Raw genomic sequence first — 14,366 nt, forward strand, 5'->3', positions numbered from 1 at the left:
TTAAAAAAAAAAAAAATAGAGAGGATAAAGGACATTCCTTTTCTAGCCTATTCAGAGCGAGCCCTCTGTCTCCCTGGGCCAGAGACACACTCTGCTGCTGACTACCATTATCAGCTGGGGGGTATTAATAACACTTTATGCTCCATATTTTCCAGGAAGAAGGAAGCAGGGCAGAATGTCAGTTCATTGTTCCCCTTCCAGGAAGTGACTTTAAGGCCCTGAGAGTACTACGTTGGCTGATCTATCAGGCCCTTGGCCCCCAAAGGCTCTACCGCAGCAACTCTGATGGACTATTCCCGGTACTCGGCAATCAAACTTGACCCGGCAGGTCACTAATACAGTACATAGCCGCAAATCACCTGAGAAGTTTCCATTGTAACAGTGATCAGAAAGCTTTCTGTTTATTCCTGTAAATCCCCGCTTTCCCCATTAGAACTTTTCCACTCAACCACATTTTATTAGTCTTGTATCATTGTGGTGAGTGTTTATGGGCAGAGCGTGAGGAGTTGCTTCCACAGGATTTTATACCCTGTCTATCGTCAGTATTTCTCCAATTGTACTTTTTAAAAGCCTCCAGAGGTCGGTAGGTCAAACCAATGTTCTTTACAGAGCTGGACAGCTTCATTTAAAGGTGAACTGTGTCATTTTGGAAAAATCAATTCCAACTCAGGAAGATAATATTTATAATGTACAAGTAAGAAATTCCGTAATTTCCTCAGAGGAAAAGAAGGTTCTCAGATCACTATTTGAAGCCAGAAAGGTGGCAGGGTCCGCCATATATAAACAAAATAAAAACCATATGAAATTGTGTTGTCCTTAAAAGGATGCACAAGGAATTTCAATCAGAAGAGAAAGATCTTCATTGACTGTTTTTTTATGCCTGAACAACCTCAATGAACAAATTTTATTTTCATGACTGAATAACAACACAATTTCATACCGTTTTTGGCGGACCCTGCCACCTTTCTAGCTTCATACTGTGTTCTGGAGACCTTATTTTCCTCTGAGAACAGCTTGTTTATTCAGTTATTGAGAGGATAATCGTAATGTCGTAAATGTTGTAATTCTGAGTTTGATTTTCTTCTCCAAAACCTACACAGTGTACATTTAATGAACATACAGCTGGAAATTTAAGCTGTTCAGAGCACTGGAATAAGATTTAGTTGTAACCAAGAGTCAGATTGTGTGTGTGTTTGTGTGCGAGCTGAAGACAGGAAGTAGCATGTGGCCTGTTCTCGCTTCTACATTTGATACATGCGTCTGTATTCGTAGAGAGATTCTGAGAGCAGGAAGCACTACTGCTTTCCTCTAACCGCCGCAGGTGAAGCTCAGTGGGGAAAAGAAGGGGGGTTTTACGTAAAAGGAAAAAGAAAGTAAATACAGAAGTCTCTTGGTAACAATACTTGAGGACCACCCCTGTAAAAAAAAAAAAAAAGGCTTTGCTTTGTACCATAAAACAGCATCAACACTTCACACAGTTGGATAGCAAATTCAAATGTTTATTTACAGACTCTGTTAACTGTCAGAGAAAAAAAAGTGGTCTAAATACAAAAAAAAAAAAAAAAAAGGATGGCGGCTAATCTCCCTGAGCTTTACAAAAACAACGTGGGACCTGTAGGTGACAGACAGGAGAAAGAGAGAGATGTTCTGTACACAGCCCTAATGCCACTCAACATGAGAAATAACAAAGAACACATCTCAGTCATGCTTGTACAACAGTATTTCATATTGCAGACAAGAAAGTGAACTTTTTTTTTTTCCACAGATTGACTGACAACACTTGTTCTACAAACAATAAGCGGTGATCTGAAGAGTGAACCAAAAACGAGAACACCAAGTTTTGTAATTGCAATACGAAAACAGAAATGACAAACGTTTACACCAGAGAACAGTTAAGATTTCCCATAAAGAGCTTTTTTTTTTTTTTTTTGGCAAACATCAGGACTAACTCGTGCTGTGAATGAGGAGTTTAAAATATACTGTCTAACTTATTTGTGAGCTCTCCGCTACAGTGTCAATTCATTGTGTCCTGAACTTCACGGTGTTGTAAGTATGGCTGTTTTAAAAAACAAACAAAGAGAACAGGAAGACGAGGAAAGACTTTCAGTTCGGGTGTGGTACAGCTCAGAGCGATTCTCAGTCTTTGTCTTTCTAAAGAGATTAAACCAAACCCAATGTACAAACCAAGATCAGAGCGCTAACAAGGCCTCGAGGGGTTGGCTTCACTGGGAACAAGTATTTACACATCCTTCATTGGGTTTGTACATTGCTGTACCACCTGCCTTTTTTCATAAAATTACAGACCTTACTTAGCTTTGCCCTTCTGCTCAAGTCACATTTAGTTCTCAATGTTACTGTCATACAAGTATTGTTTGATAAAAAGGATTACAGAGGCCGATGTGATGAGGAGCATGCCTGCAAAACAAGCCTTTGTACAGTGAAGTTATCTCGTAAGCATAGCAGAGCATGCTGGTCTATTTTTTTCCCCTTTCGCTTTCTCTTCACTTCTCCAAAATTATTCCCGGTGTGCCTAATGTATTGTCACCTGTATTGTGTGTGTATGGGGGGGGGGGATCCCAGTAACATTTCTACACAGAACACCAACTTCTTCTTCAAAAACAAAAATAGACAAATCACAAAACATTCACTTCCCAGAAACCCACAAATCTATAAACAGCAGTGGCAATCACAAATATTCAACATATCAATCCAGAAACTGAACACAGGTGTGGACGGTGCACTGTAGACGATAATCCCCACGGGTAGCACAATAGTTCTGTATGCGAGTATGAAGTCTCTGGGGTCATGACGCCAGCCATTTTTTGGAGTAAAAGTACAGAGCAGCCGTGGCCCCCCCGCTGTGCAGGAGCTGTCCATGGAGCACTGAGCTGCCGCTGTCTGACAGGACATCCGCTCTGGGCCGAGACACACGTGGTGATGGGCATGGTAGGAAAGTGAAGGTTTAGAGGTGTGCGTGTTCGTTCTTTTCAGGCCCGTTTTGATGCGTTTTCGATCCAGAAGGGTGAATCATCTTATGAGAAAAAAAAAAAAAAGTGTGTATTGCTTTGTCTTGTGGGAGTGATGCTTTGGTGTCGAGGGTAACGAGATGGCGTCACAAGACACTGGATGTGCTTCTGCCAGTCGAGTCTGTCGGAGTGCCGCGGTGCAGTGGAACCAGTGTGGAAAAGGGGTAGAGTCAGACAGAAAAGAAAAGTATGGGTGCTGCGACACAGCCTCTAGCGCTGAGAATTCTGCATCGGCTGTCCATTTGGGATACTGCCATTATTCTGCTCCTCTTCCTCTTCTTCCTCCTCCTCCTCTTCTTCGCTGACCAGAAACTCCTCCGGGGGCCAGCGGAGCTCGCCGCTCTCAACCTCTCCCTCCGTCGGCTCAACCACGATGGATGGCAGGCGATCTTTGAGCTTACAGCAACGGTCAAAGTCTGACGGGTCGGGGAATATCTGAAGAGGAAAGTGAAATACTGGTTATTAATCTTTTTTTTATTATTATTTTAGCAACCCCTGTGGACAAAGACGCCGAAAATAAATGAATTGTTTCAGTTTTGTTGCTCATATTGTGAGACCCCTAAAGTGAACTTCCAATCTTCTCCCTTATGGTCTCATAAAAGAGGCCTTAGTTATCAAATTGAGCATGTTTCACAACCACTTTAAAGTTCCTTGTTTTACATTTAACTTCAGGAAGTAATAGAAGTGATTTGAGCTGCAGAACAGTAGTTCTCAAGTTTGGAAAGTCAGCTGTCCCCTATTTTAAAAAAGGCAAGAAGTAATTTGCGAGCATATTTCTGATCAGTGTTAAGTACGTGGTTGGCTTTGGGATACCAGAGCTTGAGCCTTGCAGAAGTGTCGCAGGCACGTCTACAAGGCTAAACAACTGTGAAGGAAGTGATGTGAAGACTAAACATCTGTGACGGGAAGTGGTTGCTTAAAATCCAAGTGGCGTACCTGCTTCCAGCCCAGCCCACATTCCTCTCTGACAGCCTTTTCCACATAGGTGCTCACCCAAAATACAAAAATTGCACAAGGGGACGAGTTACATCAGTGGCTGCGAATGGGTAAATGAGGCATGTCTAGCGAGACTTACGGCAAATGCTGCATCATGTTTAATCTAAATGCTTTGGGAGGCATGGTGCCAAGCAGCTCGTAGCTGCTTACGAACTCATCCAGCTCCACGTCACCCCGCTACTCAGAAGATTATACAAGAGCATAATCGTGGCATTTCAAATCAGCAGCGAGTCGAAAACACAAAAAGGTGAAGGTTTACGCTGACATGATTTGTGCATAAATATCCGGCCGTCCCTATAACAGTGAGCATTTAGTGCTGAGTACTTTATTTATATTCCTGCAGAGATGGAGTTGGAAAAAAGGTTTAGGAAAGAACATGAGTTATCTGCAAATCCAGGCTGATACAACTGCTTATAAACGCAGCATGCCACACTAAAAATGTTTGGATCTAAACTGAAGGGCATGAGAGACATTCTGACAAGAGTGATTACATGCATTCCCTGTCCTGGCAGGATTGGACATCAACCTCAGACTTTCTCTGTTCTCAGGAACTGGAGAAATGGCCCAGGGGAAAAAATGCCTGCCACTCCTGGTCCAAGAACAGCCTTTTTTTTTTTTGCTGTTGTTTGGATAAAGTGGATGAATATTTTTAGACCTGCATATTTCACTCCAAGACATCGGAGGGAGGGGGTGGTTGGGGGTTGCGGGGGGCTGATGTCGCTGTCTGGGCATAGAGCCGAGTGGAAAGAAAGCATTAGATGAGGCAGGAGAGAGACTGACACAAGGAGAGAGAAGAGATAGAGGGGATCCAGCTGTGTCCAAGTCTCCATGAATTCCATAGGAGACAGATGAGAGGGGAGGAGAAAGACAAAAAGCTATAAATATGCCCTGTGGATGTGAGAATTTGTCAGGTTATGAAAGCATGTATGCGTCCACGGGAGGATTTTCTGGTCTCTAAAAACAGCTGCGTTTAGACCCATGCCAAGAGGTGCGATTATATGCGTCTAAACTATGTGTGTGTTCATGTCTAATGCCTGCGTGTAGCTGCATTTCCTGGCCTGCATCACCAATCCTCCCTGTGCGTCAGCACCAATGGGAGCTGGGCTGTGAATGACCTTGCCTTTGGACCCCTAGCTAACACGTGTCATAACTTGTTTCACTTCCAGTGGCAGGAAGCAACGACACATCAGCCAGGCACAATGCTAGCTATTTTAGGATCTTCTGGGGTGTGTGGTGGGGTTGGGAGGAGGGGATGCAGACTATACGCATGAATTGTGACATTGCCTTTTGACATGATAATTCAGTAAATCTGGAACTATTTGCTCACCCTTACATTTCAATACCTTTTAGGAGGTGCAGCTGGAATTTAACAGTCACACAATGTGTCAAAGCCCCCGGCACCAATAATGGAGGAAGTGACTGGTAGCAACATCACTGCTTCATAATAGCGCTGCTTTGAGGAGTGGCTGGGACCTTGGGCAAATGGCCGAGTTGAGGATGGAAAGAAAAAGAATTGGCAACCGCCTTTACTCCCGTTTCACCCCCTCATCCGCTCCTCTCATCCTCTCAGACAGACTCGCAGCTGGAGTGTGAACTGTGAGGAAGCCAGTCTTTTCCTCTGGGTCAGTCTATATCCTCTCAGAGTCACAGTCAACGTCTACATACAGCATGGCATAAACAGACAGGGGGGAATAAATCTTGCTTGAAATCTCAACAGGAAGCAGCCTTTCAGCCCCATGAGTTGTAAAAGCCTCAGCAGGTGGAAGTTGCCAGGATATTTTGATGCCCATGACTTTATCACATGGTTAATTCTGACCAACCAGTTGAGATGCAGCTTCGCTAATTACTAAACTTCCTGTATGAAATGGGATTTTTTACTATAAAAAAAAGCTGTTGCTTCTAAATTAGGGTCCTTTCATTCCTTTCTCACCCTCGATTCAGATGTGATGCTAATATAAGCAAGCAGCTGTGTGTTTGAGTAGTTTTGTTTCCACCACGGCCCTGTTGAGCTGACAGTAAAACAAAGCCTCTAGCAACACCTTGTCAGGACCACCTGATGGCTGCTTCTCTCATCTCTCTCAATCTGCAGTTTATTTTTGTCACAGGCTGCAGTGAACGATTGACTATTTCCCCAGATATACATTTACTGCAACCTCAAATGTCATCTAAAAAGCAGCAAAGGATGGTGAGTTTTTATGCAATATATTCTCAGCACTGTGAATTATCTAGCTTTAAAAAATAAAATAAAATGAGACATGCTTATTTTCAGCCTCATTTTTGTATTTTGCTCACATATGCCTGACCAAGCACATCCAACAAAAATAAAGCAGCTGTGCAAAATCAGTGTGTCAAACTAGTATAAATTACACAAATGAGTGAGTGAGTGACAGTGACTTTGAGTGATGTCACAATGTCACAGAATTAAAAGGCGGGACTACTGACGAGGTGTTACAAGGTGTTTTCTGTGGGAGAGAGGAGCTTCTGTTGGTAGTCGGCACTTTGACCTTTCAAGATCTTTTACATGAGCAAGAACAGAAAAAGGAAAACAGGAAAGCATGATATCTAAATAAATGAATAAATAAATCAGATCTAGACATTTCTGCCATTATACTTTCATGAGAAAATATATTTGTTGGCCTCATGATGGTAAACACGATCAACCTGTTCTCCATCTGAAATAACTAAGCCAGGGTTCTTGCAGCTTCAACAAAAAGTAAAAAGAATACAGATATCTTAAAAAAAATCCATTATCAAACTTAAATTCCTCTTTGACATTCCCACCACCTTGTAGCAGATGCAGCCGCTGTTCCCTAATCACAACATGCAGTGACTGGGTGCCTCCTGTTCACGCTGACGTCAGTCCAATTGACAGTAATAAAACAGATGAGGACCGGTGTAAAATGCCCATGCCACATAAAAATGTACGGGCAGGGAATTGGGATGGCTGCGGTGCGTCACTGTGTGCATCTGTGTGTCCTACCTGGAAGGAGAGTCTGTCCTTGCTGGGGCTGAGCCTCATGTCCTCCATGGGGGTGCTGTTGATCATCACCTCAGTCATATCTCGGCCGGGCACAAACACTGGGCTGCAGGGTTGATAAGAAAAGAAGTTAGGTCATCAGAGAAACTGTATACTACACACACATAACCTCTTAGCACTGAAAGAAAAGGGATTCATGATCTAATTAGCGAATATCCTGATATCACGGGACAGTCCGGTTGCATACGGTGAGGACAAACGGATACTGGAAGTCATGGTAATTAAATCCTGTCAAAACTGCATGTACCAAAAAGAGAAAAACCAACAAACATGGACTTTGTCAAACCTTCCTCATGTACACACACTGTCAAAATCTGAGGGTCATTGTTGTTTTACCTGCACATGTTCAACAGTTTTGTTTACACTCTGCACATCTTGACCACAACACTGCTAATGCACTGCAAAGCTGCACGGCTCAGGCTGCAGCTTGCATAAGGCGGCCGTCTCTATATACAGGATGATGTGCTCTTGCTCTAGCAACTGGAGAACAGTCATTGTGAGAGTGTGCTGGGGGCGTGCTGTGGTATTTGACTGGGGTGGAACTCAATGCACTCAGTTCCATCAAAGCCCAGCCAAACTTTCCATTTTCGATTAAAGTAGCAAGAGTTTGTTTATCCACGTTCAGTGCAGTCGCCATTCGGCATTGTCGGTAGTAAAGCTTTAAACAAATGACTCAAAAGCAGGTCCCAGGACTGACATGGAATGCCGTCTTGAGACAAGATGCTGAGCAGCCTTCTCACGCTCTCTATTTAAAGCCCAGTGCCTTGTGGTGAGTGGCCACAGGCTTGCGGTTTCTGTGGTCACCAGCTAAATAGAACAAAGAAAATAGAACAGGACACTCACATCCTCACATTATCTGAGTCAATGGATTTGTTTTTGTTTTGTTTTTTTGGGAAGAGATGTGTTTGCTTCGCTTGACCTACTTTGAATGTAAAAAAAAAAAGAAAAAAAAATGTTTATTTTTGGAGACAGCAGAATGGCAAAGAAATACTGAGGTAGTGATTCAAAAACAGGGTTTGATTATGTAAACATGTTCCATGGAATTCATTCTACCACTCATCGCAGTCTTAATCATCTATCAAAAGCACCCTGGCTTCAAAAATGTGATTAGATAACACTTCTGAAAAATCTGAAAATACTGAATCATGTCTGGATAGGATGAGTTGCGCAAACAAGAAATCCCCTTCAAAAATAAACAGTGTCACAACTGGCAGTATTGAAGCACATTTTCTGGAATTTCTAAGTGCAGTGCCATCTTTCTGTCTCCATTTATGACTCATACTGAGAATACTCCTCAAGAGGCTATCTATAGATTTGCATGTTTACTGGCACATGAATTTCCTCAAATCGAAAATATGCTGTCAAACCGTTCATGGAAGTGCAGTTTATATTCCAGAACAACTGAAACCTGCACAAATTAGGCTTTCGTTTTATGTAACCAGGGCTGCAGACTATCTTTTTACACTGGGGTGACCAACCTTTTAATCTAATTAGCATGCAAATCAGCAACACTTTCACAGTCCTGCTCCACAGCTCCTTTGCTTTCAGTGTAAACACCAACACGCTACCCTGCCAGGCTCTCTGTCTGGTGCTCTAGATGCATAGCTAACCAAGCTAACTAGCTAATGGCAACTTCAGGAAGCAGCAGGTAGCCGTTTCTCTGCCTCCCATTTGTCGTGAGCATGATGACAACAGCTGGCCAATTCTTACATATTGCACCTTTAATAGAACAAACTATTATATAGTTTATAAAGGATAATAATTGATATTTGGAAGGACCATTATTTATAGTCAACATGTCATCTCACTTTGAATTCAACAACAAGAACATCATGAGTCCTTCCTAATCTATGGAGATTATGGCTCAGCCAATGATTTCTGATAGGGCCCTGCAGGATTTCCAAACTTTCACATCTACAACAGTCAATCAGTGCAGGCACAGAAACACACACACACACACACACACACACACACACACACACACACACACACACCACAAACATTACAGTCTTCATGTAGCACACTCAATAAAGACACTTATTTAACACAAATTCAGGAGAATGGCGTGAAACGAGATCATTAACCCCTGCAGCATTTATCCCTTTTTCCACTACTGCCTACATTAACATGTCCCCTTGTCTCCATGAGGAAACACTGACATCACAGCGGGGTGTGCATTGTGCCTTTAAAAAGTGTGAGGGAATCAGAAAAGCTTCTGGCTGAATTCAAGTGAGGTAACCTTTACTGCACCAGTCAGACGACACGGCATACTTGGCCGAATACAATACCAGGATATCCAAAAATAAAAGAAGGAGGCTCGAAGGATATGCAATGTTTAACATGGAAAAAATTATGTCAAGCGGGGCTGCACTGGAAGTCATTTCATCCTTGAGTGGGGTGCAGAGAGGGTGAGGTAGGCATGCAAAAAGAAGCAGTGGAGGCGGAGGAGGAGGAGGAGGAGGGGACAGAGGGATGAGCGGCGACAGTGAAGACCTGAGCCGAGGAGGGGGAGAAGAGGGGAAGAAGAGGGAGGGAAGGGAAAGAAAGATAAACACTCGGGTCTTGCCAGTCATATTTCTGTTCGGGGATCGTATAAACATCCTGCTCGGCTAAGAATAACAGAACATCGGCCTAATAAAACATAAAGGGGGCACAATGAGGAGGAAGTGGGGGGCGCGCGGGTAACAAGTCAACCTGTGAGGAAACAAACATGGAGTCACATCTATCGCGGCCTCACTGAGTGACATACTTGATTCCTGGAGGGGAGAAGTTAAGTGATCTATGAGTGAGATCAGCAATGGCGCTCGGCTAGTTAACCAGAGGGCCCAAGAGCACATAAACCTAGCAGCCATGTCTGAATGATGACGCTGCAGCTGCACCATAAGGAGGCAGGTGATGAAGACTTATATATTTAACGGAGCCTTGATAGAATAATGAGCGAGGCTGGTGCAGCAGATGGCTCTTTACCTCCTGACCCAGTCGAGATAATGCATACCTGACCTGGCCAGACTCCTAATGCCACATCCAGTCAGGGCACAGATGGACAGCAGGTACAAGACAAGCAGTCAGTCAGCACGCACATACAGAGATTAGAGTACAAGAAGGAAAGATTTGATTGCTAGCATTTTTTGCGATAATATCGGTTATTTCGAATTCACTTGACCACGATAATCGTGCAGTGAATAAATCTGACATAAATTACCAGTTTATTGACAAGGGCTGACACAAAAACAACATTTGATAAAAGCACTGAGATGCTGCAGACACTTCGCAAAACTTGCTCTCCAGATCTAAGACGACAAAAATCCCAACAAATGTGACATCGTACTGATTTTATTAATTTTTTCGAGTGAAAAAAAAAAAACACAACCAAGCCTAACTAATCCTGCTGCTCACTGCCACAGCTGCCTCCTCGAGTTCTGCTTTGTAGAACATCTACCTAACCTCATTATACGGCGACCATATTTCATGAGACGGCTTACCTAATCATGACACCAGGTTCATCCACCTGTCTCCTCTACACTATACAAGGCCAAGGCCGTGCTAGCCACACATATATACGTCTGCACACTGCAGAGGCACTGACAGGAGCCCCGAGTGGTCCCTGCAGCAGTCCGGGGTGGCTGGTGGGGGGGGGGGGGGGGGGGGGGGGGGTTGCATTATCAACATTGTTTCCCCTCTGCCACCCCACACTTCTTACTACTACGATCATAAATCTCGGGCCTGTGTAAAGCTTCTGGCGTTCGGTGCCAACTGCTGCCACGGCTCTCGCAGGTATGTGGGCGGCGCGGCGGACTGAGTAAGACCCCCAGGAGCGTGCTGCTGGAATGAATGGGTTGCATCCAGATTCCTGTGGGTTGAGTCTGCCACCGAAAGCACATCATGGATCAGTTACCGCTCCGGTGCCTTAAATGTAATCTTAGCAATGTGTGTGTGTGTGGGAGTGGAAAATGAGTCTAAGAAACTTGCAACCAAGTTTTTTTTCCTCTATATGCTGTTGTGCAGAAAAGAAAAAAAAAAAAAAAAAACACGTCTTCCTGTTCACACTGAGAGCCACAAGAGGGTTTTAGGGGAACTCGCAGCATGCATATCGAAAATAATGGTCAAAGGATTTCTGGTCATACTTCTGAAATAAAAAAAAAAACCAACAATGCAGTAAAAGTGAAACCCTGCTTGTGGATGTTTTCTCACAACATTACAGCACAGAGAGGCTACAGCAGTCAGGCACATGGGCGATAAGGCAAACGTGTGGTTACAGTTAAAACAGGTCGATTCTGAACTTCCTGGTAGAGACAGCCCAGAAGCCTGCTGAGGTTTGAACCAAAAAAAAAAAAATGTTTCAAAGCGTCTCGCATATCCTCTCTACAGACAGGAAAAACACTCAACAGATAAGAGAAGAGAAAGGGCTCGGATAAACAAAGATGCACTCAGTAGCCCTTTGCGTCAAGAAGTAACTCAAGGAGGCAGGGTGCAGATTGTGGAAAAAGACACCGATAATAGACAGAAGTAATAGATAGGAGCAGAGTGCATCCTTCTCTAGTTGCACTGCACCTGCAGCAGCAAAGACCAAAGGATGAAAGCTACCGATGTGTTCAAGGATACACAAAAAGATGCCTTTAAATAAAAAAAAAAAAATAAAAACAAAAAGGTGAATTTTATCCCTGGATGTAATAGCTGAGAATGAATGACCTTTCTGACATGGCACACACAGCAAGATTATCAACCTGAGGGCTGACTGACACACAGAACTGTCTTCTTTTTTCCAACCTGTTTGACAGATCTGCATATTTCAGGGGCAATACCCCACAGAAAAAGAAAAAAAAAATCTTAAGAGGAAACAGTGGGTGTAGCAACAAAAGGTGGCTCATTCTGAGGGAAAACACCAACCTCAAAAAAAAAAAAAAAAAATCATCAAAACATCAGTTTCTTACCTGTCAGATGCAAAGCCGACAAATACAGATTATTGATTTAGACTTTTTTTTTTCTTCCTTCTATCGAGCAATTGACAAAAAAGCAAAGCGTGCGAACAGGTGAGAGGGGAGAAAGACGAGGACTCACCAGTAGATCTGCGGGGAATATACAGACATGAATTCACACCTGCTGTCAATCCTGCTGATGAGCGAATGTAAATGACCAGCCGCTGACTTCTTCTCTTACTTTTCGTCTTTTAACAGCCTCTTACTTTTTCTTCTCTCGGCTCGCAAACAAGCAAAAAAAAAAAAAAGGGAAAAAAAAGCTATGAGCTACTGTGCGACGGCTCGGGGGGGGCGGGGGGGTTGACGAGAACTCTGCTCTTTTTGAAATTGGTCGCGTCTGATCATCCACACGCTTTGTGTTGAGTATTTATCCGGGAGGCGTGTGCCTTTCTTCCCCCCAGCCGGAGACACGCCCCCTCCCTGCACGGGGGCCAGAAAAACCTCAATGGCAGCTCATTACCGGCAGCAGCCAATCAGAGCGCAGGGTGACTCTTGCGCACCCTCCTCCCCTCCCCTCCCTCGGCCCCCTGATGACGACAGCAGCCGCTGAACCCTCTCATTGGGAAACGGACAAGAAAGATACTGCATGATGCTATTGATTTGTAGTCTCCAAGGCAACAAAGTGACAAGTCTTATCCTCTATTTTTTTCTTTCTTTTTTTTTTTGAATGAGAAACAGAAATAAAAAACACACTGATTCGTCCGTGAGGTGATCCGTGACATTTATCCAAATGAGGAGAGAGACACAGGGTGGGGAGGGGAGGGGAGGTGAGGGGAGGGGAGGGAGCTCATCTTCCTGGGCTCATTCACAAATATATTCCAAGGGCAACTCAATGTCTGCATGTCTCAGTCACAATGAATTGTCTCTCTGCAGGGTTTTTTTTTCTTTTTAAAAGCACGCAGGAGGACACATGTGTCCACACCAAACCAGACTCCCCAAAGTATAATAAGCCTGATTTTTTTTTTCTTCTTTCCAGGACCTGACCGTGTTTATGTTGCGGTTAGGACCTCCAGGGGGCAAAGTTGACCTTCACACCTTGCAAAATGCCCAGTTGTCTTTTTCCCCTGCACGCAGTGTCCTGCACGGTTGGCTCAGATGAAGCAGGTGCGCAGGACCATCTCCAGGTTTAAGGGGGGTCAGGATGGTGAAATGCAGGCGAGCCTCTGCTGCCATCTTGTGACCGTCCAAGGATGAGAGACATAAAGTTTATGTGCATGTTGTTTATTTTGTTCATGTTGTACTGTCTGTCTGTATATTGTTATTTGATAATGTTACTGCTTCTGTTACCTGCAAAGGGACACAGATGCTAAATCCAGCATGATAACATCATGTGTTCTTATACTAATGGCCATTAACTTTAATGTAAAGAATCAGCATTATTGTGTGCATATATACATTATGTATATATTATGCACATCTGAGTAGTTTTGCCTCCATGACTATGGTATGTATTCATTACATATATAAGTCTTATTTTCAAACAATGTATTTAAATATGTTTATTGCTGAACATATGATGACAGCAGCCAATATGTCATATGGGATAAAGTTAGTGACAGTTAGTGCTTAAAAAGTAATATCATGTTGAAATGGTGTAAATCTTTAATAGCTAAGGAACATATAAATGAACATGGTACCCAATATTTACACCTCGGACAAATTAAAAACATCACATATGTTTTTGAGTGTTCTCCAAAATAACATAGCATTATTTTCTATCTAGTGTAGTATGGTGTGTAGTGTGTTTCTAACCTTTTCTAACCTTCTAACCTCAGCATTTTTGGGGGATCCTTAAAAGACAAGTTCATCCAAAACTGAGAATCCAATCATTACGATAAAGTCAGATTAGTCCACTTAACATTTCTGGAGCCTTGCAACAAAACAGTGCTGCAGCTGTGCTATTTTCTCAAACTTTCTCACATGATACCATCATAAAGTGCTTTTTGTATATCAAAATGTTACGTCATGTTATTAAGACCCATCTTGGATGAGGGTAAATCTTTAAATAGTCCCTCATTGTCTTGATGCTGGCATAAACTCTACATTAAAATGCAGCGCACAGCGTCAGCGAATCTGGCACTTTGCAAGTGCCCTTTATAAAAACCTCTGGGGCGGCAGCAGATGGCCCTGCAGAAATAAGCACTTTGTGAGTCTGGTTTTTAAAAAAACGCCCTGCGAGGAGTTTTCTTTAACCCCTACAAAGCAATGGACTACTGTTTTCATTAAAAAGCTCACGTTTTTCTGTATTGTTTAATCCCACAAGGCTTGGAAAAAAAAATCACCAAAGTCACCAAATAGCTATGACTGAACGAGACACTGAGAATGTTTACA

General features: G+C 43.2%; 1 protein-coding gene across 2 annotated transcripts; it reads right to left on the reverse strand.

The window, feature by feature from the left end:
* Nucleotides 1-1,478: 1,478 nt before the first annotated feature.
* Nucleotides 1,479-12,333, reverse strand: lbh (LBH regulator of WNT signaling pathway). 2 transcript variants are annotated; one of them, XM_037072308.1, is made up of 3 exons: nucleotides 12,118-12,333; nucleotides 7,003-7,105; nucleotides 1,479-3,461 (listed from the first exon to the last, which is right to left on the reverse strand). In XM_037072308.1, the coding sequence occupies exons 1-3, from the start codon at nucleotides 12,144-12,146 to the stop codon at nucleotides 3,237-3,239; spliced, it is 357 nt and encodes a 118-aa protein (XP_036928203.1). In that variant the 5' UTR covers nucleotides 12,147-12,333; the 3' UTR covers nucleotides 1,479-3,236. The 2 variants fall into 2 exon arrangements, with proteins under 2 accessions (XP_036928203.1, XP_036928204.1); XM_037072309.1 differs by having other exon boundaries at nucleotides 11,991-12,130.
* Nucleotides 12,334-14,366: the final 2,033 nt, after the last annotated feature.

The sequence above is a fragment of the Acanthopagrus latus genome, chromosome 16 (genome assembly GCF_904848185.1).
Source record: "Acanthopagrus latus isolate v.2019 chromosome 16, fAcaLat1.1, whole genome shotgun sequence".
NCBI classification, from domain to species: domain Eukaryota; kingdom Metazoa; phylum Chordata; class Actinopteri; order Spariformes; family Sparidae; genus Acanthopagrus; species Acanthopagrus latus.